This window comes from Phyllostomus discolor, chromosome 15 (genome assembly GCF_004126475.2).
Source record: "Phyllostomus discolor isolate MPI-MPIP mPhyDis1 chromosome 15, mPhyDis1.pri.v3, whole genome shotgun sequence".
In the NCBI taxonomy this organism is placed as follows: Eukaryota; Metazoa; Chordata; class Mammalia; order Chiroptera; family Phyllostomidae; genus Phyllostomus; species Phyllostomus discolor.
The window spans coordinates 12044865-12070764 of record NC_040917.2 but is presented as its reverse complement, the minus strand read 5'-3'; the positions used below and the strand labels follow the sequence as shown (position 1 = coordinate 12070764).

General features: G+C 44.4%; 1 protein-coding gene across 1 annotated transcript in view; it reads right to left on the bottom strand.

Annotated features, from left to right (window-relative positions):
- The window catches only part of SDCCAG8 (SHH signaling and ciliogenesis regulator SDCCAG8), a 183513-nt gene that overhangs the window by 132121 nt on the left and 25492 nt on the right, over positions 1–25900 (bottom strand). Inside the window, exons 7-11 of the mRNA XM_028531105.2 lie at positions 25659–25723; positions 22449–22637; positions 13331–13469; positions 6838–6990; positions 683–817 (exon numbers count right to left, since the gene is read on the bottom strand). Of these exons, the coding sequence (XP_028386906.2) occupies positions 683–817; positions 6838–6990; positions 13331–13469; positions 22449–22637; positions 25659–25723 (681 nt within the window). The remainder of the gene's footprint in view (positions 1–682; positions 818–6837; positions 6991–13330; positions 13470–22448; positions 22638–25658; positions 25724–25900) is intronic.

The window sequence follows — 25900 nt, the reverse complement described above, 5'->3', positions numbered from 1 at the left end:
AATATGGACCTTACACTGGTCAGTTAAGATCATCAAACACTTTAGTTCCAGGTTCACAAGTCTGTGAAGCCCATACGGCAAACACTGGCATTTTACAGCATAAATTTAAAGACCAACAAAATAATGAGCTGTAGTCTTAGAATCTTGATTTTAGAGGCCAAGCCTGAAAAGGAATGGGAGGTACACAATTTTTTTGTGTGAAACATATTTTTCATGTCGTAAATATGTCTTTCAGTGTCATTGTGAAGACCAAACCTATGCTACCTCTGGCAAAAATTACTCCTAATTGGCACATTTAGAAATCCTAGTTTTATCAAATGTCCGATAACGCAAGTAATAAAGCTGGCTTGTTTACAAGCCCGTCTCAGCCACCAAACTCTGAAGCTCTGTGAGAACACAGCACGTGTCGTAACTGATCTTTGCACCGTGTCTGCGGCACCCAGTGAAGGAAGGGCCTGCCCGTGGCTATGTGCCATATTCGTTTTGCCGAATGACAACTAGGCGGACCTTTATGATCTTGAAATAACAAAACTTTTCTGCACTAAACTTCTTTCTGAACTTTGTATGTTAGGGGAAAATGTGTCAGAAAACATTTAAGTAATGATTAAACTGAAATCTTTCTCTGGGTGGAGCAGAGTGGCACAGCGGGAGCGTGCTGGGCCCACAGAATCTTCCTTTGTACCTTTGTGGCGTCCATTTCCCGGGAAGCAAGCTGGTTTTGAATTTCCTCTAGTTGGTTCACAGCCAAAACCTTCTCTCTTGTGAGCTTTTCCACCTGGGCCTCGAGTTGGGCAATATTCTGAGACAGAGTCAACATCTGCAAGGGGAAATAAAAGTCTTGAATGATAGTGGCACTTGGCAAGCTCGGTATTAAGAGGGTGTGGAATTCATAGCGCCTCAGCCACCAAGCTCTCTGGAAGTGGATGCTCTGTGCGTGGGGTCTGTGCACTTGACCTCTTCCACTCTCTGTCCCGTGTGACTTAAGTGTGTGCTTCCCTGGCCTCTTCCCTCATTTTGGAAAACATATAGCATGGTGATAAAATCAAAGGTTTGGGTGAACTTCCACGGTGGCAGCAGACGCCCGTGGAAGTTACGGAAGAGACTGACATGAATGAATTTCAGAGGAGGACTCAAACTCTTCTCCCATCCGGAGGGTATAAAAGGAACCGATTAGGAAAGCTGGGGAGGCAGACATCTTCCGAGACAGCTGCTGGTGGTCTATGAGCCAGTATCGCCAGTACCACCAAAGTGGGGGGGCTCTCCGCAGTTCCCCAGCCTTCCCACTACCTAGCTGGCCCTATGTCTCCCAGGGTTCTGCTCAGCCACGATCTCCTGTCCACCGGGAAGGCTTCTTTGACTCCTAGCTCCCAGCACCAAGCAGAAGCCCCTTCACGTACTCAGGGCTGATGCTGAGCGAATGCATACTGGGGTGGCCACGCCTGCTGTCGGCAGCAGCGGTCCATTCGCATAGGTCGCTATCCATGCCACGCTCGCTGGCGGTTTAGGGTTTGACCAGCACTGTGACGCATGCGCCTACAACCACCTCCGTGTGCCATATCACGCCCCGGCCCTGCATGCCTCCAGCACAGCTCTTCTCACTGCGGTTTCCCGTCTCCCTGTCTCTGCCTGTTTCCTCCGGAGACCGTCGACGCTCAGCAAGGGCACCGAGCGTTGGGTAAGGAACATAGGAATGAGGACACGGGGTTTCCTGAAGGACTATGGGCACCAGGCTCTCAGCTTTTCTTCTCAGTGTTGGAAATACTTCCTAGAGCTCAGATTTAACCTCTCCAGTTCTGTTGTTTGCAACTGCTTCCTACTCTTCCCCAGTTAGTAAAAATTTTCTAGACCCTTAATCTCTTATTTCTATTAGTAGTTTTAAAATGGTGAAAAAAATGCTACCTTACCCCAGAGCAAAACATATAGGAATATCTATCAGTTCTAACCTGTTAAAACAAGAGCCGATCATGAATTTGAAATAACAACATTTGAATTCTGCCGTAGTGCACTGCTGTGGGTGTAGATTCAGTTTTACGACTAAAATCAGTAACTAAAACTTTGTGATAAAATCAAGATTGCCTCTGAAATATACAACTGAAGTTAACACATATGAAAATAGCCACAGGGCTATTTTCTAATTTAGATGGTAGTTGTAATAACTTTTCTGGGGATTGTGGAGAATTGCCTATTTGACTTATGCTTGTTTGTATGTCCTTATCATCAAATGACTGGCTACGAATCTAATTTGTACATAAAATCACTTTTGCTGCAAACCATCCCTATGCACATTAAAATCTGAACCTAAAATTAAAGGTTCAGGTCAAAAGAGGTTAAATGAAACAAACTGAATATACTAATTTAATTTCCTGAAGGTACAAAATCAAGTTCATGGATATCAACCTTATGAATGTGTCATTAAAGCCTTTCTGGAATTCTACAGCAGCAACAAACTTTAATTGCCACCTACTGAAAACTGTATATTACTTACCCAGAGCCATATTATATGAGAAACATACTAGCATTGTGTGGTTTCCTAAGTAACTCTGAGGCACGTTAGCAAACATGCTCATTGGAAATGCTGCGTCAGTTTCTATTATAAGGCAGGCAACAAATCACACTCCTTTCACTCTGCTCTGCCACCCATCACTTCTCTCCTCTGCCCATTACCTGTCTGCCCCCTCCTGGCGCCCACTTCCCGAGGCCTCCCCTCCCGCCGTCACACCTCCTTTTCCCCACGCCCACCATCTGGAAGTCAGCACTACCCCGCAGGAGCTTCTCCACGCACATCTGTTGCAGAGACCGAAGCAACACAGACAGCTGCGACACTGCTGGGTGTCCAGGCCGATGACATCAGGTAAGTCCTTTACACTTTGACAGGGGCGAGCAAGAGACAAGGACACCCAGGCTGGGAGAGCTTGACAGCAATTTCTGCACTGAAGCCGTCCCCAGCGTGCTGGCCGGGGACAAAGAGGCACTCCCTGTACGAGGCACAAGAACTAGGGACTCCAGCAAAGCGCTGTTATCCAGGGGACCGAGTGAGAAAGTGCAGGGACCGCACAGGGCGCTCAGGGAAGATATGATGAATGGCTGATGAAAGAACAGACCTGAGGGGCTCAGCGCGACCCAGGACCGTCGCGGAAGACAAGGAAACTCACAGCAAGCGCCTTTTGAGGGGGAACAACTCAAAACCTCAAAGCCTGTCCAGGTGGGAGGCGTCTGCTTGCCTAGAGCTTGCCACACAAGTGAAATTTTTCTAAAAAAGGAGAAAGAAAGAAAAATAATGATAAAAATAAAGAGAGAAAATTTAAAGTCTTGCAGGCAAGCCTTCCTTATTGCTAGGAAAGCAGGGTGCTTGCTCTAGCACTAGCTCCAGAACACTTAAGACATTCTGATTAATTGGCCCGTCTCCCTGTTCCATTAACTGTCTGCGCTAGGCAGTATGAGACGCATTCTCCCTTAATCCCCCTGGAGACAGAATGATATTGGATTAATTTTTGATTGAAAAAAATGAGATTCAGTAAATTAAGTAATTTGCCCAAGCTAATAAATAAGAAGTAAAGCCGAGCTTTGTATTCGAGTCGGTCTGCTTTTGCTCACACGGCGATCCAAGAAATCCGTCTAACAGGACCACCTCTCTCTCCTCTGGAGTGAGAGTGACAATAGCCACAAGCTAAGAGTTATTCAATGTCCCCTCTAAGTCAGGTATTATATTAGGTACTTTCAAAACACGTCCTCATTTAATCCAATCAATCCCTCGAGTAGATGAACTCCATTATTGACTCTTTTGTCATTTGCAGAGGTCCAGTGAATTCTTCAAGGTCACAGGAAGGTCAGTTTACATTCAACCCCAAAGCCACTTTCTGCCCTTGGCTGCGACAGCTGGCACCGCCTCCGGCTCTTCATTCAGACACCTGTATGTAGGGCAGGGCCTTGAGGTCAGGTGACAGCCAAGACTTAGTGGGGGCAAAACAAATGACTCAGACTCAGGATTACATTGTCTTTCTGCTGTCACCTTTGGTCACAAAACAACTGTCAGTACAGAAAAGAGGCTCTGTTACCTGTGAAAGCACCTGGGACACTGCCGGGCACATTTCAGCCTTCCTTTGTCCTTCCTTAGCAGGAGTTCTCATCCAGATATTTTTATACAATAGAACTACTCTGCACGGTAAAAGTTTCCACTACACAACCCAAAAAGGAAGACCTCCGAGGTGTGAACCACAGTTGGTCTCTGCAACTGACACCCTTCTCTCTCACATACACTAACACTCGGTTCCCGATGTTACCTCCCTCCTTGCTTTACTCCCGAGGCCAGTATCCCTCCCCATACCCGCACGACTAACTCCTCCCTATTCCTTGAAGCTCAGTTAAGACGCCACCTTCTTCACGCAGCCTTCTGTGATTGCTTACAGACAGGGATCCATTCTGATCATCTGAATGCTCAGCATTTCACTCACGCCTCTGATATTACATTCGGTCATTCAACAAAAATACATGGGGCAGATTTTATGTGAGAGGAGTGTCCCAGGATGTGAGGATGTCGAGAGACCATACAATTAAGGGGCTCCTAGTAAAGTAGGGGAGACAACCACTCGACAAGACCTCGCAATAAATTGTGTTATGGGAGCTCACAGGAGAAGTTCCCAGTTCGTCTCTGGGAGGCTGTGACAGGAGGCGGGGTCAAGAAGAACTTTGGGGGACCCATCAGAGAGGGCAGAGGAAGCTTCCTCTAGGCAGGGTGCAAAGCACAGGCAAAATCCTGGAATAAAAATGTAGCCTGGCAGAGCGGCACCCGTGCATGCCTGAGAAAGTACCAGTGGATCGAGATGGAGGCGATGAAGAAAGGGGGAGGGGGGTGAGACTCGAGAGCCAAAGAGGGAAGGAAAAGGTAGAATCGTTGTGCTACACTAAACGATCCTACGTGTGAGCCCAGGGGCTGCAGGGAGACGCGCAAGAACCATGCAGCACAAGGCAAGAGACTGACCTGCCGGGAGGTTCCTTCCAGAAAGATCGTCCTGTCTGTGGTGTGTGGAACACCTGGGAAGGAGGCCAGGCTGGGAGTGAGGGCAGTGCCCGGGCTGTGGAACCACGGGAGGGTGGGCTGTGGACAGCAGTGGGCCGCAGAGACAGGCAGTCTCAATTCCTGGGGGCCTGAGTCTCCAGAACTCAGTGACCTGATGACAAGTAGGGTTAGGGAGAGCGAGGAGACAGAGGACAGTGAGACTCGGGAGCTGGGAAGCCGGGGGGACGGTGGGTCCACCAGGAGGGGGGAGAGGGGGAGGAGGCAGGCTCGCAAGCTCACCGGAGAGCTGAAGGTCTAGAAATCGGCACCACGTATATCTGGGATTAAAGCCACAGGGGCACTAAAAAGAGCTGAATCAATAGCGCCTGCTAAGTCCTGGATGCCTTTCCTAGCTTCCCTCTGAATGTCACTGTCACTGTGTCAAAGACACTTGAAACCCAGAGCAACGAAAAGGCGTATGTCATCATTCTCTCAAGCCGGGAACATCGACTCCGAGAAAACAAGAAAGAAAACCGTTCCAGGAGAGTAAGAACGAAGACATACTCAACAAAAACAGCACAAGAAGGTCTTCGGAGCGGTGGTGACTCCGTTCTCGTAGGCACAGAAGCTGAAATGTCCTGCGCTGAAGGGCGCAGGGGAAGTGGAACAATAAACACGACACGCCTTTAAGGACAGATCCTTAGAGAAGCCGGGCCGTGACGGGGAAGAGCGAGGAGGGACGTGGAACTACTGGGGTGGCCTCCAAACCTGGCCACACGTCGGGACCACCCGGACGGCTGTAAATAACACCGACCCCGATCTTCCCCGCAGCTATTTCCACGCAGAGGGTTTGGAGCGCAGGCTGGGCCGTCAGAGCTCTAGAACTCCTGTGTAGCCAGGCTCAGAACCGTGAGATGAGAAGCAAGAGTGTTTCTCCCAACAGGTGAGCGGAGGTGGAGAGTCCTCTTCCTGGGTGAGAAAGAGGCTGTCGCGAAGGACCCTGTGAAGGTTCGGAGGAGGGGGCGGGACTCGGACTGAGGGCCCTGGGGTGGCGGAAGAGAACGGGACCCAGAGGAGAGGGAAGGGTCAGGAGGAAGTGTCTCCCGCCCCGATGAGGTGGGGATGCAGATGAAATTTGACTTCAAGGCAGAGGTGAGGGGAAGATACATAGGTGAGGAGGCAGTTACCACCTCACAGCTTCTGTTTTCTTTGTTAGGAGCCATTCTCTGCTGAGAATGAGGGAAAGTGGTCCAGGGGGAACTTGGGGATGGATACAAGTGATCTGAAACAGCCCTGGGAAATGGGTCTGAGATGCCGTCACTTCCCACCCGGACCTACTGGAGTTCCCTCCTGCCTGATCCCCAAGCACGTACTCCGGCTCTCCCGCCAGCCCATCCACAGAATGACTTTCATCGACCACAAGTGGCATCGTGACGCTGCCTAACTGAGAGCCATTCAGTGGCTTTCCACCCCTTTTTGGATAAAATTCCAAGTCCTTCCCGTGGACGCTAAGGCCCTGCGTGACTCGGCCCCTCCAGGCTTCTCCAGGCGCAGCTCCCCCAGCCTGTCCCTCCCGTCCTGTGCTCCAGCCACCCGGGCCTTCAGACGGATTGCGGGAGCCAAACTGATCATTCTGTGTGCAGAGGTCAGGGAATAGAATCCACGGAGAAACACATGGAAACTAATAGAAACACTTCACGAACTCCAAGTTATAAGAAAAACGTGACTCCTTGCAAGATTTTAAAATAGCAAGTTCAGTCAAGAAGGGCAGCCCCGGGACCACCCGGGACACGGCCCCGAGCCCTTCTTCCGCCACGTGGCCGGCGAAGGGGACGCAGTACCTTGGCCCTCGTGTCCTCCCTTTCTGCCGCGAACTCCGTCCTCATCGCCTCTCTCTCAGACGCCCTTTTCTCCTGCTGAGCCGCCAGCTCCTTCCCCAGTCGCTCTGCCTGCCTCTGCAGTTCGCTCTTCAGCTGCTCGGTCTGGATCAACGCCTGCCGGACAGAGGCACGTGGGAGCTTAGAGTTCAGGACAACCAGGGGGAAATGAGACGATGCAGCTTTATTTCAATTTAAAATCGTTAAGATGCAGTATCCATTTTGAAAGGCAATTCAAACACTCTTATATTATTCGATAGTACCACTTACTGATATAACATACATTCATTCATTCACGTATTTCATTTTCATAACTAAGGTTACATTAACTTACAGACTAATAAAGTTCAAGTAGTGGGCCGTGATGAGGGCCACTGATGAGTAGGAACTCCAAAAAGGGGATCAGAAAACTAAAGTGTTTTAGGACTTTCAATTATATACCACATTTATGTTACCTGAAATATGTAACTGCAATTCAACTGACTTTTCACTTGCTCATGGTTAGAGTTATTTGAATGCTTTAAATAACAGATAAGAATTTTTAAATGAAGTATTGAATTTATCATTACATAGAAGCTTCTGTTTTTAATGTTAATAACCAATTTCTTTATAAATAAGTTTAGTTCAGTCTACACACATAACTATAATAAAAATTAGGCAGTAATCAAAAGTTAAAATAAGACTCAAAACAGCATTTGCTGCTTAGTTTTATAACATGAAATTGTCATCTTCCATTTCTAGTAATTTAAAAATCCATAACTGACCATTAGTCTAAATTTCTCATTCTGCAATCCCAGAAGTAAAAACTCCATAATTTAAAAAATCCCAAGAGTTTGCTTCACACAGAAAGTCCGAGTCACTCGGAGGTGTGTGAGTGTTATTCCAGTGGCTCTTCTGCACCACATTTACCTCGCCCGTGCTCTACTTCCCCCGAAGGAAGAAACCCAGGTGCTCCGTGACGCACGGACTGCGATATCGCAGGTTTCACGGCTGCGTCTGCTGTTCATGGCCACGGCCATGGCCACGGCCTCCGTGGGCAGGGACTGCGAGCTCTGCTTCCCTCCGGTGAAAGGCACCGAGAGAGCGGACAGACGATGCCCATCCGGGCCCAGTGGGCTCTCCTCCTCTGGAACGCACTAGACTGCGGTTTCTGCTAAACTCTTTTGGAAAGTGTCTGTACCCCCGGAGAAAGCACTTACTTATCGGTTACTAAATGGCTGATTCTCGTAGGGAACTAACTAGTCCCATGGCCAATTCTCGTTGAGAATGTTTTTAAAAGAAGAGTTAAAATAAGATTTTAAGACAAATGAAAAGTATAATTTTTCTAAAATGTACGCCCCTGGAACTTATAATATTTAGAGACTTTTGTGCTTCAGAGTACAATTGCTCTTGTGAAAAATACTTTATGTGAACCAAATAAAAAATGTCCATAATTTTTGCTTACATAACGAATACCACTGGTATGAAAGAATGAAACTACTATTGAGTATAAATCAACATATCCAATCAGAAGATTTTTTAATCGGACAACAAGTCAGGAACCGACATCACTCAGTGCAGAGGCAGCAGACGGGGCCGCTGTGGACGGAGCTCAAGGTCAGGCCGCCGTGAAGAGCAACGGAGTCCCTTCAAAAAATCCACTCCGGGAGCAGGATGAGCAAATGGTCCTGACAAAATAAGAGGCCTAACGCCAAGACGAGACGATATAAAGCACAAGGTACACAGCAAGACGTTGTAAATGACTTAAAAAAAAAACATTGCGGAAGCCTTGGCTTTGAGGTTGGCCTTCTCTGTAGTAGGACTTATTAGGACTAGCCAGCAGTAATGAGACACCGAATTAAAATATCAGATTAAAAACTGCTTATTGCCCTGGCTGGTGTAGCTCAGTGGATTGAGCTAGGGCTGCGAACCAAAGCGTCGCAGGTTCGATTCCCAGTCAGGGCACATGCCTGGGTTGCAGGCCACAGCCCCCAGCAACCACACATTGATGTTTCTCTCTCTCTCTCTTTCTCCCTCCCTTCCCTCTCTAAAAATAAATAAATAAAATCTAAAAAAAAACTGGTTCTCAATGACTCTTGGCATGTGCCCAGTGATTCCATATTATAATATAGCATTTGCTTTTATTCATTTTGATTTTAATACAGATGCCAGGTCACAATGAAGAAAAGTACTAGTGCTTAATAATGCTTGGAACTAAAAAAGTGATTTTGAAACAGGGTGCAGCCAAGAGGGGGGCCTCAAACAGGGATTTGTAATGGGGTCCAGAACTCAAGGTGTCCAGGAAATATTAGGGAAATATACAGAATGTCCTCACCACCCCCCACCCACAAGGCTAAGCTGGGGGATGGGCCACATGAGCAGGGCCATTGGGAGCTGTGTTGTATAGCAACAGCCATGCAGCTAACCTCTGGCATGGTCATTAAACATATCCACAACCTTTAACTGATTTCACAGATATGTTAAATAGCTGTGGCCATGTTTTGAGACAAGGGGATGGAAGTGACTTCCACCCAAGATGTAACTGGGGGGCAGCTCCCCCTGGTTACAGTGACTGCGTGAGAGCTTGGAGATGACTGGCTCCATGCCATGGGACTGCACCTGCCTGGACTTACGATGGCAGCCCAGTAAAGCTGGAAGAATACGGGAATGCTGGCAGGTGTGACTGATTGTAGGAGGAGCCGGAAATGGGGCTGCAGAGGAAGACTGGCGTGGGATTCAAACTCAGGCTCGGCAGCCAGACCTGAGGGAGAACCACGCAGCTTTGGCAGAGTGGGGACCCCGCAGCTTTGGGGTGCTCCATTTTGCTACATGGCTTAGGAAGCAGGAGAGTGTTTGCCTGGAAGAAAAGGGGTGAAAGGACTCTTGCTGGTGGGCTGTGAGAAGGTGTCACATGGCTGTGGATTCACTGGAGATCCTGGTGGCGACACAGCTGATGGTGCCGGGAACCCAAATCACGGACTTCTACTTCTCTTCCTGAGATACGGTACCCCAGATTAGGGCAGAGGGAGAAGGAAGGACTGTGTGCATCTGTGGGTGTCCTAAAGGACTTTAATATCTTAATGAAGACATTAAGTCACCGCTCTAAGTCTGTATAACTTTAAATAAATATTTCCTTTCCTTTTCACAAGTCTCCTGCATTGAGAGATGCCTTTCCTCTGGTGGTGGGCATAGCAAACCTAGCTGGGGGGACCCTGGAGAAAAAAAGGGGGGTCCTTTTGGTAATAGTATATCATACACCAGCCCTCCCATCTGTCCTGTAACAATTTGATCTTACCATGGATAGCACTCACTAGAAAGGTTTGGTTCTACTGAATAAATACACTATTTCTATTAAAGCCTTTTCTTTTTAACTCTCAGGCTCCCGCTCCTAGCTTCCAGAACCCCAGTGCACCCTAATTATATTCACCTAGCCATTGACTAACACCATAACTGAATTCCCACAGGCTGGGTCACTAAATGGTCGATAATGATTAACTGTTAGATCTCCACAGGTAACCAAGTGATTCCAGCCTGCAGCTCCCATTTCTCCCAGTAGTTGCCCAGGTGAGGGCTCCTCCCCTGCTCCCCCACCCCCAGCACAACCCCTGGGAAGGGGGGAGATGGCTGTAGGTGATGAGGAGCCAGGAAACTCCACTTTCTTCCCACCCGGCAGACTCAGTCCTTGAGGGACCTTTTCTCTGCTGGGAAATGTCTTTATCTTTGGTCATTTTATGTGGTTGCTCTCGGTATTCCCCGTCCTGGTTTCTTAAACCAAAGAATATGCATTACTATCTTAATAGGGCCAAAGCATTTTCTAAAAGAAATTTCTAAGCCCTGGCTGACATAGCTCAGTGAATTGAGCTTGGGCTGCAAACCAAAGCATCACAGGTTCGATTCCCAGTCAGGGCACATGCCTGGGTTGCAGGCCACGGCCCCCACCAACCACATACTGATGTTTCTCTCGCGCGCTCTCTCTCTCTGTTTCTCCCTCCCTTCCCTCTCTAAAAAAATAATAAATGAATAAAATCTTTAAAAAAAAATTAAAAAAAGAAATTTCTGTCTAGTCAACTCCATTTTTAAAACAGGAAACCCATTTTACAATGCAGAAGTGTCCTTCCCAACTGCCAGGGTCAGGGTCCTAGAAATCCTTGTGATAGAATCCATTGTTAAAGATCCTATGAGAAACACGTTTTTCACTTATGAATACAAACTTTAAGACATATGAAAATGTCATTATTTTTAGGAAATAAAGCCCACAAAAATACAAATGGTTATCAACACGTTTGAAGCATTTAACTTGTGAATAGCATAAATGACTGATATTTAATTCATAAATTCTTGCTTACCAGAAACCTATAAGCCAGTCTTCTCCCTATCCCCCATTTTCAAGATATTTATAATTTATCTTTATTTTTGTGGTAGATAATGTACATATCAAGAAGCATTATTATCTATGCCTGTTACTACAATCAAATATTCAATGCTTTTATGATTTTTAAAAAAATTTGGGGTTCTAATTCCTGCCTTTCTGATTCTGCTGTCACCCAGGAAAAAGAATAATTTAGATCCCTGAAAAGAAGGAAAGGCTGGAGGGCATTTATCCAACCCACTGAGTTGGTATTTTTGAAAAAAGTCTTTTTGTGGAAGATCATCTCATGTATAGATGCTAATGGTAACTTCGTGCCAAAGGGAACAATTTCCAGATTCGAACAGGAGCCTGTGGGTCTCCAGCCCAGTTAATAACCTTTTCATCCTGGAGCTTAACAAAGGCATCACTGGAAAGCCTCTAGTTTTCCCCCCTCATTTATCTCCAGGTTAATTTTTTCCTCTTTTAAAGTTATCCCCGTTACAATGACTTACAGTTTTCAAAGAAAAACAAAAACATTTATCGAGCACTTACTATGTACCAGATCCTTTACTAAATGACATATATAGAATTTAACTCCCTCACTAAATGTTAAGTGATACTTACCGTTCAGTTAAAGACACTCAGGCTTCAAGACATTAAGTAACTTGTTTAAAATAAAAAACCTAGAGAATGGCAGAGTAGAAATTTGATCCAAAGTAGTTTTATAATGGAATATATAGGCATGGAATTATTATTTTCTAGTTTATAAATTTATTATCTTACAAACTTCTCAGGTGTTTTCACTGCTACTATAAATGTAAGTATATAATTAAAAATAATTCCTTCTACTTGCATGCAATTTGCAAAATTGAACACTAGATGGCGGAAATGTCAAGGAACTAACCATCAGGACAAGGTATTTTATAGCTCACTGATAAAGTAGTTGGTTTTAGAATTAAAATATGTATCTCAGTTTTTACTCTCAGAAAGCAAAACTACTAGTGTGTTTTCACATACCTTAGAGATAAAACTGGTAGACTTGCACTGCATCTTGTAAACTATTTAGAAATCAATCCTTGCATTATTACTGATAAAAAATGCTATCCATTCATTATGGCCTCTCTAGTTCTTAACCATTAATTTTTTAAAACTACTAACTACAAAAATTCATAGTGAATGCTAATAATTTACTTCAATTCAACACACACCTATTATGCAATTTGTACCTAAACGACCAAGGGAACAAGAATAACACAATGGCAGCTGTCAGAGACCCGATGTTCAAGGCCTTCTGGTGGACACAGACAGGGACACACGGTCACACGCAGCGTCTGCAGGAACACAGAGGAGGAAGAGACCAGTCCAAACAAGAGGAGGCTGAAGGGCACGGCCACGGGAGCAGAGCCTCACAGGTTTGAACAGACATTTCGCAGATGGAACGCCGGGAGGGAAAGCAGAGCACAGGTCACTCAGGGAAGAGAGTGGTGAGAGGTCAGGGTAGAAGAGTCGGGTCAGGCCGTAGTGGGGCAGGCCTGGACGGCCACGCTAAGGAGCCTGTCTTGTCTTCTCCTGTGACAGCAATCCCCTGGATTGCTCCGAGGTCCCAGCACACCGCCTGGGCGCTGAGTGTTAACCACTGCTGTCGTCATCGTTGCCAGTGAACACGCCTGACCTAGCACACAGTGGGTCCAGGCCCCTAGCTAGGGATGCTACTCAATGCACACATACTATCACCTGCGGCATAGTTGGGTGTTCTCAACATTTCCTGTGTGCAGAGAAATGCATCTGTCTTTAGCCGTACGTGAACATACACCTAGGGGTGTTAAGATTTTAACAGCATTACAAGTTATCAGCAAATAAAACGATTAAGCATGCAAGCCTCTCATAGTACTTTACCACGTGGTACTATGTCCGCTGAATAGTGTTATAACAAGAGTGTTTGCAGAGGAATAAGAACTCTCCAAATAGCAAATTGGTTTCATTTAGCAAAGTCAACATGAACAGATCAGTATTCACTTTGCATGTTTGGAGAGAAGAGTTTAGTTGTAGAAGAATAAGTAAAGAAATAGTCGGGGGCCGGGGGAGAGCAGTCCTGGCACGCCTCCCATTTAATCTCCTCATTAGACTTGCCTTGGTTTTCTCAAAGTTGGCTTCCTCGGTCATCTGCACGGCCTGTTTCACCTGCTCGTATGCGCTGGCTTCTCTTTGCTGCACATCGGTCAAGCTGCTCCTCACGGAAGCCAGCGCGGACATTAAGTCGTCTCTTTCTCTGTCGGCACAAAAAGAACATTCAAAACCAGAAAGGACCAAACGATCGTGTAGTCCTAGGGCAGAGAGGGAGAAGCATGGAGGCGCAGAAGAAGAAGAGCCGGGGCGGGCCAGCTGGGCACACGCTGGTCTCAGCACACCCTGGAGAAAGACCCTCTGTCCTTCCTCGGCTAGGGGCTGGCAGGGCAGCCGAGAAGGCCATGAGCATTCATGGCAGGAAGGCGTCTGCGGGGACAATGACCTATTGTGCGTAGGGCTGGCACACTGAGGGATGCAGATTGAAGCCCAGCAAAGAGGAAATTTGTTTAAAAGTAAAAAGGGCAGAACAGGAAAAAAAAGCAACAAGGTAGGGAAGCTGGGGGCTGTACCCCAAAGTAGAGGTAAACATAGTAAGAAGGCAAGACTAAGGTTTTGTTTACACTATGAATTCTCCTCTCATTTACTGGAACAAATATATGTCCTTCCTCTTCATCTTCTTCCTCAGCCCTCTTTTTCACTCTTCCCTGCCAACTAAATTCTTTCACCTACTTACAAGCACATTTCTTCTTTCCATGGGTAGGACGGTTGATCCCTCAAATGTTCTGCTCACCCGTATCATTCTCATAAGGTAACAAAATCTTATCCCACTGGGTCCCGTCAATGCCTGGGCCCGCCCCATCCACAGAGTTCTCCGAAGTACCCTGAACTGAGCTATTTCTCAGGGAGAGAAGTGAACCGAATGCCAAAATGCTTTGGCATGTACAATAGTAAGGATCCCTTCTCATAGGTTAGATCAACCCCACAGAAAAAATTCCAGGATATTGGGGATTTATCCACTGGATAAAAAATGACCAGTAGATCCAAGAGAAAGCGAGGTGGGAAACTTTCTACACACACAAAGTTGTTGTTGTTGTTTTTTTTTTTAAAGGAAAACACTGTGATGTTTAAGGGCTGGGATGTGTGTTTTGTTGCAGAGCTCAAGTTCAAGTTCAAAGTGTGGTTTCAAGTGCAGCTGAAGTAACTGCTTGCAGTTTCCTTTTCATTGCCAAGTTCTAAACGATCAGAAAAGAGCCAACTGTGATTTTTCTCTTTAATTTAGCAAACTTGGAGTCATAATTTAAAAGATTATAAACTCCCAGCCTGAGTTGCTTTCAGAACTAACCAATGACTCCATTAGAAAAGATCTCTAAAAGATAAAATGGTTTAAACTATTTGTGGTATTTGGAAAGCAGCCATATTTTAATATGTAATACTGAACAAAAGTGCAATTATTAGCAGTTTCATAAAAGCTTTTTGTTAAGAAAACAATAGATTGCTGCAAATATTACAAAATTCATGGGAGCATGGTGACCTTCGTCTTAGAAATCTTGACATGTTTGTTTTAAATTGAGAAATATAATTTATTTTTTTTTGTTGTAAAAGAAATGAAAAATGGAGTTACTTATTTTTAGAAAACATAATCCAACACAATGATTACATGAAAAAGTGGAAGAGTCAAAGCAAATTATTTTAGTTATGTAATTAAGTTAAATGCAAGCAAAACTGAATTTATATTTAGTTACATTTTAAATAAGCTCTAACATAAACAGAGACTAGCTTCACTGAGAACATGAAATCCAACCAGAGCCTATAATTCTAGAACAAAAGAAAAAGTCAGTCTTCAGGACAGTACTGACCCCTGCTGAAAACCAGTTATGACTCAAAGCCACCCTTATCTGTTCCTGATACCATGTCGACATCAAAGCCGAAGTTCCAAATAAAAAGAATCAACTAAAAAGCTCACTGTTTATAAGTATCACAAGATCAAAATGTAAAGAATTTGTGTCTCATGTTTAATACATTCAATCCCTTTTCCGTGCACCCTCTGGAGTGGTTTGCACACTGTACCAGGGGTTCCAACCTTTTGGCATCTCTGGGCCACAGTGGAAGAAGAAGAGTTGTCCTGGGCCACACATTCAATACACAAACACTAATGAGCAAAAAAAAGGTTTTAAGTCAATTTACAATTTTGTGCTGGACCACATTCATAGCCATCCTGGGCCCCAGGCGGCCAGCAGGCTGTGGGTTAGAGACCCCTGCTACATGCTCACTGAAATAAACCACCAAAGAACGAATGGACGAATGAAGACTGCCTGGGGGCATCAAGAGAGGGGAGCCCAGCTGGTGCGTGAGCCTGGCTGGTGTGTCTCAGTGGGTTGGGTGTCGTCCCGCAAACCGAAAAGGCCGGCCGGCCCGCTAGACTTCAGGTCGGGGCACAGGCCTGGGTTGCAGGTTCGGCCCCCAGTTGGGGTGCATACGGAAGGCAGTCAACTGATGTTTCTCTCTCGCATCAATGTTTCCTTCCCTCTCTTTCTCCCTCCCTTCCCCTTCTCTCTAAAATAAAAAATAAACATGAAATTAAAAAGGAGATGAAATAAAACCCCCAGTTTTGATTTTTTTATGATCTAAATTTAAAAAGTCACCAGATTATTTGGAATTGGAAACTAAAGAGTTTAGTAGCTCTGTTTCAAAAAGTTTTTCAGAATATCAGCTCACCAACTTCAGCCTCCTATCAAACCACAGAAAATCATCAGAGATAAACCCCCCAAACACCGAAGGCTTGTTCCGCTCATCCTTCAACAGTGACACCATGAACATCTGCGTGGCCACGGGGTGACACACTCTGGTTTTCCGTAAGGGAAACGTGCTCTCTGCTTTACGGCAGCGATCAACAGAGACTCCTCCACTGTACACACACGTGTGGGTGCAGGTGGCAACTTTGGCAATTTCGGGCTATCCACTCAGTCACTACAGTTTTGGTTTTGTCTTATTGTGTTTTCTTCAGTTTCAGCTCAGCCAGCCCATACACCAAACAGCAAGCACTAACAAACAAACAAACAAACAAACAACATAAACCCAGCGCGGGACATGGCAGCCCTGTCCTCAGCACAGGCCTTGCTTCCTGTCCCATTCCTGTGTTCCCCCCGGCTGTCACCTCCCTGACTTAGCTCCCACTTTTCAGCCCCAACGACTCCTCACTGTCTGCCGCTCAGAAACAGCCCACGCCGGCCACGCGGGGCCCGCACCCAGTCAGCTGCGGTCCTCCAGATCTCCCAGTCCCCAGGTCCAGCCCGAGGCCAGGCCTGCGAGGCCTCTCACCGTGGGGACTTGTACAAATACACGTGCTGTGACAGTGTCAGAGGGAGAGGAGAGTTGTGCACATCACCATCTTCTGCGGCAAAAGTCGTGTGAGTGCTTAGAAACACCACGCAGATGTTTGGATAAAATGGGACCGGGCAGTTTTCTGGAGCACAGTGCGCACATCGCATTACCCCTGCGCCAGTCCTGGTCCAGATGCAAGAGCAGCAGAGGCAGAGGATGAGGGAAGCGGCGTGGGTGTGAGCTCTGGGTGTGAGCCACACTAATGAGTGTGTAGTATTTAAGGGACTCAGTGGAACGATCAGGGCAAACAGGACTGAGCAGGACCGAGGACAGTCTGGGCCAAGCGTTTGAAATAAGGGAAAGAGAGATTTATCTGGTATGCGTGTGCAAGCTTCACCCTAAAATATGGAGTGCCTCAGAAGTGTCTTTAATTCCTAAGTTAATGCACAGTTTTTACCAGCTGTAGGCACTCTTACGTCTTATTCATTAAGTATTATCACTGTGTTTAAAAAGAAAGTCTAGAAGGCCGACTTCATCATTTCCTTGTTCCTCATTTCTGGGAAGTCTGGGCCATGGTCTTTCAAAGCCAAGTATACAGAACACTGCCAGTGATCCGCCCCCAAACTGCAAGCTGGACAAAAGTCCCAGGACAGTAGGGTGGTGATCATTTCTTCTCTCTTGAAAAGTGAAACTTCTCCAAAGCACCAGGAGCTGCAGAAAGAAATTTAATACAAAGCAGTTCCACCTTGATGACATTCAAGGGTGTTTTGATCACAAAGCAAGAAAATTACTGCTGCTCTTACCTACCTCATGGAATAATAAGGCCCATGAGGACGGTGAATCAACTTTTCAAAGATATCCAATGTCATCAGCAGGAGTTAAGTATACTCTCCAAAAAGTCCCTAAGGTCCTACCAAAACGCCACAAACACACGGGGGGCCTGGTCCCCTTTTCGAGTGCCCAAGTCCCTCCTGTGTCACATACTCGATTCGTTGCAGCCTTAACACGTCCACGCAGGAGCCCAAAGGGCTGTCACAGGAGCACGTGTCCAACAGAGGCTGGGAAGCTGTTTTGATTTATCATACTTTTAAAATTTCATGTGCAAGTCATGCAGGAAATACTATGATACAGCTCATTGCGGGGTCCTACTGCTAATCATGCAGAAAGCTAGAAATCCAAACCCCAAAAGTGCTGGCTGCCCTTCAAAGTCAGCACGACACTCAGTGTTCAGCGTTCTGCCTCAATAAGCTGGAAGAAGCCGAACACCAGCTTGGGCCAAGGGAACCGTGTGGACGGAGACTCTCCCTGACCCAACAGGCGGAACCGTCCCCTGCGTTCTGCTGTTAAAACAGAGCCTGAGCCCAAGACACGCTGACCAAGCAGAACACTGAACTGAGAAGGCTGACGCTTGTTTGAAGAGGCTGAGAGCTGAAATTTAAAACCAGAGACAAAGGGCTGTATAACTGAGAAGGAATCTAATTTCTGTGTGGCCGCCAGACTTGGAATCAATGTAAACACTGTCGTTTCCTTTTAAAATATTTTTCTCATGATCTGCAGAGACAATATAAAAGGCAATATAATAGGGGGGAAAAGCTTTTTTTGTTGCTATTGTTGGTTTTGCTACTTAGTTTTAAAGTCTGACTGTTTTTCTCTGTGTAACTTTGAATATCCTTTGTTATTTAATCTTTTCATTACATTCTCTTTGTAAAACCGATTACCAACTTGGTTAAAGCCCCTTTTGACCTATACTTCCAATTGCAGTGCCTACTTCCACGTCTCCAGCGATAATCGCTGTTAAATGCTGCGTGTTTGTCCTTCCACATATTTTTCTATGTGTCTGCATGAACCTAGAGGACTATATAGTATGGTTGTGTATGGTCTTTTAAAAAATACACATGGTTTCATGCCAGGTGTGTCTTTCTCATTTTATTTTGCTTTCTTTTCTTCTCACAAGAATATATTTTGGAACTTAATTCTATTTTAGTATACATATAGATCTATTTCATCTTCTTTTTTTTTACTGTGCATACACTGCAGTTTCTCTAAACCACAGTTCGGTTACCCTCCTTTGAAGGATATTTACATTGTTCACACCTAAAAGGAAAACCTCTCGTTTTCCTCTATGGTCAGTTTCTGAACTCACAACAATTCTGACACCAAATATGTGGGTTTCCCGCACCCAGCAACTCTCTCATGCTTGGCAGACTCTGACTCCAGTCTGACACTAACTGCCTGAAGTTAGCAACGACCCTGCAGGTTGAGGCTCGGTCCCCCACAACTGTCCGCACTTTAGATGCCAGTTGCAAGTCCCAGGTGACATGTCATCCGTACCTGTGACAAACTGGCCATAAATCGGGGGTTCTCAGAACCCCTTCCTCGGGTTCGAGGACTTGCTGGGACAGCTCTGGGAACACAGGAAAGCGCTTTACTTGCTATTCCCCATTCATTATAAAAGGATGTGACTCAGGAACGGCCAAATGAAAGAGATGCATCGGACAAGGTATGTGGGAAGGGCCTGGAGCGCATGCGCCCTTTCTACGCGCGCACCCCCCCCCCCCCCCCCCCCCCCCCCGGCCCCCGCAACGCCTCCACTGTTCACCAGCCTGGAAGCTCCCCAAACCCCATAGTGCGGGGTGTTTATGGAGGTTCCATAGGCACGGCTGATTCCATCATTGGTCGTAGGTAATTAACTCCATCTCCAGCCTCTCTCTCCTCCCCAAAGGCTGGAAAGTCTGATCCCGTAATCATACGATGGCTCCCCTCACAACCAGTACCCCCCTGCTTAGTGTGTTTCCAAAAGTCCTCTCGTGAACATAAACTCAAGTATGCTTAAAGGGGGCTTGTTAAGAAAAAAGATGTTCCTTTCACTTTTATGCTCTGGCACTATATGACAGGAAGGGGGGAAGCAAATATCACAGCAAAAGATGCTCGTACGACTCTTTTCATTTATGAAATTACAGGGGTTTTAGAAGCTCTCTCTATGCCAGAAACGGGACATGAAGACCACATATGTATTTCTTATCTCACAATATCACTACACTATTAAAAATAATGCTGTAAAAACCATTCCCCATAAATGACCCATATGAACCTACATAAGTTCTTGAGGGTAAATTTTTGAAATGTGCAACGCACAATTTAAATGTTAATGAATGGTGTTACATCATCCTCCAAAGGAGTACCAATTTATAGTTCCACCAGCAGGGCATGAAAATACTTGCATAATCATGGCCCCACCCATTCCTGTGATTGTCAATCTTCTTTAGCTTTTACAGATTTGATGGCTTGGTTTTATTAAAAATTGTGTTTCCTTGAACAGTAGCAGAACAGACACCTTGCTGTGTTCTGACATCTTCTTGTTTCACTGTTCAGCAATGGCCGTTCAGCTTGCAACTGGGCCATTGGTCTTTTTCTGTTAGTTTCAAAGGGAATTCTTTACATATCACGTCAATTGCTTATTATATAAGATGAAAATATTTTTCCCAGTCTTTTCATTTAGTTTGCAATATTGTATCATAAGAAGGTTTTTTTAATGGAGTCAAACGTATCATTTTTATTCCTTTATGACTTCCGCTCATCATGTCATGCTCAAAACTTTAGTCTAAAGCTCTAAAGATATTTTCTATATTTTCTTCTAATACTTCTGTAGTCAAGATTATATCTGGGTCTTTATACCATCCTGAATTTATCTTTGCGAGGTATGGTTCTACTCTTTTTCCCCCAAATATAAAAGGTTTGTAAAGTGGGGGTAAGAACATTTATCTCATAAATGCTTTGCTATGAGTAAGAGAGATACAGTTTTCAACTTCCTGGCATTCTGTAGCATATAATAAATGCTAACTGCATGTTAGTTGGATCTGAAAACATATTTAATGAATGTTATAGTTATACTGAATCTATATGAATAATTTAATAGTATAGTTAATAATTAATGTAACATTCAACCAAAACAGGACCGTCAGCACAGGTCAGAAAAATACCAGTCAGTCCACGCTGGCGAAGTGCGGTTTCTGTATAGAGACCAACAGGTCAGCCTTGTGTGGACCCCACGGCTTCCAGACGGTGTGGCTGCTCGTGGGGTGTGGGAGGAGCCAGGGGGGATATAATGTTCACAGCAAGGACTGTTTTAAGCATTTATATCAGTATTCTCTCAGTGACCCTGTTACTTAGGTACTTTTATCTCCATTTTCAAAATGGGAACTTGAGACAAAATCACTTAAGAAACTTCTGTGAGCCCCACGGTAAGACAGTAGGAGAACCAGAATACGAATCGAGGCAGACTCTCAGCAGCTATGCCCTAGCCACAGGCTAGGCTGGCTCGGCAAACGCCCAAGGGGTAGGTAGGTATCACACCTCCAAACAACAGAACACTTCAGACTCCAGAAGGAAAGTAATCTGGTCGAAGGTCAAAATGAAGAGCAAAACTGGCCTGACTTGAGCAGTGGCAGTCTTTGCATTCTCCAGGCCGGCTCCGGCGGGAGGGCGTCTGACTATGACACGCAGGAAGTGCCAAAAAGTGTCTTGTTTAGTGACTGCTGACATTTGCTGAGCGCCCACCACAGGTACTCCGCTAGAAGCCGGGGACACGGAAATGAACGAGACCTGGCTGCTGTCTCCAAGGAGACAGGGTGTGTTGTAAGATCACAGAAGAAAAGAGTCCACGTCGGTTGAGAGAAACATGGGGCAAGGCTGGTGGGAGAACGCTTGTGGGGGAAGTGACGTCGGGCTATGTGGAGAGCCCAGACAGGGAGAGAGAGAGGTGACCGTGAGCACAGAGAGAACAGGGGGGTGGGAGAACACACACACTGTCACTCATCGCTGGGTGACACTGTAAGTAATAATTCTCGACTTCCCCAGAAAAACGGGACCAAAATAGGTGTACACAGGGAACTGCAGTATGTCAGTCCAGATACATGTTTTTTTAATTCTCACTCAAAGATTTTGTCAATGCTTCTAGAGAGAAAGGAAGGGAGAGAGAGAAACTTCGATGTGACAGAGAAACACTGATCAGTTGCCTTTTCACACGTGCCGATCGAACCTGCAACCTAGGCATGTGCCCTGACAGGGACTCAAACCTGTAACCTTTTGGTGTGCAGACCAATGCTGCAACCAGCTGAGCCCCACTGGCCAGGGCAATGAAAACTTTGATTACATAAAAGCTCATCTGTAACTTGCCCTTAATCAGTCCTGGAATATTAATTAACACAGGAGCACAGTGGGACTTCCTTCTAATGAACTGATAATATCCTTCAGGACAGGTATGTGATAAAGGCACAAAAATAATTCACTCTACCTGTACGCCAGCAGGCCAATCCAAGACGGGGCAAAATCGAAAGAATTCCTCTCAGACTCAGTTTAGATAAGAATAGTGCTGGATTGGCAAGTACAGAGTCATAGAAATGGACAGAATTAGAAAGAATATCAAGATGAGAATGAAACCGAGAGAAAGAAAATCACTTGCCCAAAGTGACATGATACCCGCAGTTGGCAGAACTGATCTGTTCTGTTTCCAAGAAAGCGACATGCAGGAACCTTTAAAAATCCTTTTTACTCAACCCTGGCTGGCGTAGCTCAGTGGATTGAGCTCAGGCTGCGAACCAAAGTGTCGCAGGTTCGATTCCCAGTCAGGGTACATTCCTGGGTTGCAGGCCATGACCCCCAGCAACCGCACATTGATGTTTCTCTTTCTCTCTCTCTTTCTCCCTCCCTCCCCTCTCTGAAAATAAATAAATAAAGTCTTATAAAAAATCCTTTTTACCCGAACCATCCCATTCAGCACATGTGACTTAGTGTGGGACGAAAAGAATGCAATGCCCCTTGAAAGAAAATTCCCCATGCGCCAAAGACTCCGTGCACTCACTTGGTCAGCCTCTCAATGGCCTGCACGTGGAGGTCGCCATGGGTGTGGGAAAGAACGGCTTCGTGCTGGGCGCACTTCAGACAGAGGCCGCCCACGCGGTTGGCAACGTTAGCCGCAAGGAGAGACTCTTTGTGCTTTAGTCGCTCTTTAAGGTCTTCGCAATTTTTCTGATACTCAGCTAAGTCCTTCCTAAAAAGAAGGGGGAAAAGTTCCAGTAAATGGCTAGGTCTCGTCAGAGTGATGGCTACTACTGTTACTTATGGGTGTTAACCTCGTGGTGTGCTTTACATACAGTATCTTAGTAAGTCTTAGTACCCCAGCCCGGAATTCCAGGTGGATGAGGTCAGTTAGGGTTATCCTAATCGGCATTTGAATAAAATGAAACAAATGTATTAAATAATTAGTCCAAGTTTGTAAGAGTAGTGTGCCTGTGATATTGGCTCTCTGTTCACAGGATCCTATGTCTCGTATTTGGTCCACAAAACAAAAGGAAAACTACAAATGAAAGTTCTAAGTAGTTTCATCTAATAATGGGGTGGGGTGACAAGACAACATCTTTGATCTGAGGTAAATACCCGATTTCAAGTGTTTAACCTCTTGAAACTTACAAAGAGGACCTTGAAGGATCACATGGAAGGCATGGATCCTATCATTGTCCATTTTTCTTCAAGATGAAAAAAAACATGAAAAAGTTATTGAACCACCAACTTCTACCAAGAGCTGTTTTGAAAGAGAGTGGGCTACGGGAAGAAGTTATATGAAACTTGCCAGCCTTAAGATTCCATAACTTGCAGATATGAGCTGGAAATATGCAGCTTGCTTGAAAAAGGGGGCTGGGGTGGGGCTGAGAAATTGTGGGGAGCTGCTTTTACTTTATGGGACAGTCCTTGAAGATGTTTTTCTCCAAGTTTTGGTCGAGTCAACTTGAGCCACTGAGCTTCCTTGCATAGACATCCCTTTCCTATTGTATAAAAAGAAACTTCCCAGCTCTGAAAGGAGAATGCCGCCCTTGAGTTCTTGGGCTGCTGAAGGCAGGCACTTGATCGCTGGCTCTGTCTACTCTCTGTTGTCAGTGTCTGTTACATTCAGGGACCTATAAGCTGTCCCAACTGACTCACTGTCACAGAGGAGAAGCCAATAATTATGACACCTGGCCATCACACATGACCTCAACTATGGGGTCAGGGGATGTTTCCGGCAGCCTGGGGGAGGTGGAAAAGATCCACTGGTGAACTAAGGATTAAAAAAGCTAATCTCATCAGAGTCCGAAGTTGGAAAAAAAAAAAGGAACTGTTTTGGTCCTATTCCCAAGATAATATCTCCGACATAATAAGATTTCTTTTTAAGTATCACAAAGAAAAAGTCTGACTTTCAAAGGCTTGATTTAAAAAAACTTGGGAAGCATATTCCAAAGTAAAAGAGTGTCCCTGACTATTTCTATCAGGTGCAAATTGATAACACTCAAGTAGCTCTGATTATTTATAATGGCAAATAATAATAATAATAAAGAAATAATTGCCATAAAGTGAGAGGTTCTGAGAGTAGCGATTTTATTTCTTTCTTTAAGAAAAAGGCCTCTTTCATTAGTCTTAAATTATACCAAGACAAAATAAAGAAACAGAAGGATGCAGGGAGCAAAGTCTAGTTCACTGTAATGTAATTAAAGATGGCATATTTGAGTTCTGAATGAGAAAAAATAAATCACAGGACCATAAATATAATCAGTTAGAAACATATGACTTTAAAAACTAGAGAATCAAAACACAATATATTTCAAAATATAACAAAAATAAAAAAATGAGAAAGCAAAAATTAGACTACTCTCTAAATATTAGGTTTCTTCATGGAAGAGTAAAAATCTCTCCACAAGTCTTAAAATGAATACGGACAAGGTATGAAAAGAGCTTATTGCCCTGGCTGGCGTAGCTCAGTGGATTGGGTGCAGGCTGCGAACCAAAGTGTCGCAGGTTCGATTCCTAGTCAGGGCATATGCCTGGGTTGCAGGCCTTGACCCCCAGCAACTGCACATTAATGTTTCTCTCTCTCTCTCCCTTCCCTCTCTAAAAATAAATAAATAAAATCTTTTTTAAAAAAAAGAAAAGAGCTTATTGAAATCAGTGAACCATAACATGTGTGGTGAACGCCCATGTGTTCTGGTTCTTAGCACTACTCTAGTGATGTCTCTAGACACACATTTGTGGAAGACTTCCAATTTTGTCTCAGATTAGACTACCAGAATAAATTAATCATTAAACATATTTTAATAAATAAAATAAAATTATTAAAGTAAATTTATTATGAGTATTTTAAAGTTCATTTGATTTGAAAATATTTCATTACTATTGCTTAAAATAAACTTTAACATAGGAAAAATAATTCCTTGTATCTTTTTGTATAAAAAGTAACTTTCTAGCTCCAAAAGGAGAACACTGCATTTCAATTCTTGGACAATGAATACATAATAAATCACTAATGGTTAATCTATAATACATAGCTTTTGTTCAGATTTTTGAAAACACATGAAAAAGCACATGAAAACTCATTATGTATACACAAATTCACCATGTATACAAAAAATATTCAAACTATTAAATTACTATTGCAATTTTAAAATTAAATAAAGAAAAATCAATAAAGAAAAAACTCTTACATGTAATTTGAAAACTAGAGTGCTTTATTTTCACTATTTATTTTAAAAGCTTAATTTCTTTAAGAGCAGCTAACGATTCTTATTTGTCAGGAAACACAAATATTTTACAACTGGTGAAAAAGTAAAACTTGTAATTTAGTTCATAGTTATTTCAAATAACATTTGGAAAGGGACTTCGCAACTTTATGCCTCCTTATTCTTTAATAAAGAGAGAATATGTCTTATATTGTAAACAAAATGTCATCAAATAATTCTTATATTGACTAAAACTAGGACTTCAGCAAACATTCAAATATACGGGGTCCAGCATAACTAATGTCCCCTATTTATTACAAAATCTTTTATTACCAAATCATAAGCATGTGGATTCTGTAACATAACAATGTCACACTCAAGCACACCACAGGGCATTTTAGGTGAACTGTTCAAATTAAAACTATAAATTATTATACCCATGTCACTAGTGTGACCACACTCAAGCAGCCATTACTTCTGCCAGACCCTGTATTTTAAGATCATTATGCTTTTGCTATGATTTTATATAAGTGGTAATACTTTACCTCAAAATCCTCACTTGTGATTCCAGGATTTCACACTTTTCTTCATACGTAAGTTTCAGCTTCTCCTTCAGAAAAGAAAAAAAAATACATTTCTTCTGTGCCATGTGTTTTATAGGCAAATTTTAATGATTAACACGAAACTCAGCATTTTCCCAGGAGGAAAAGTAATGTGAGCTCTCAGGGGCCACTTCCTCTCGTCCACCTAAAGTTTTCCATATTTATTGAGTGCAATGCCTGCACGA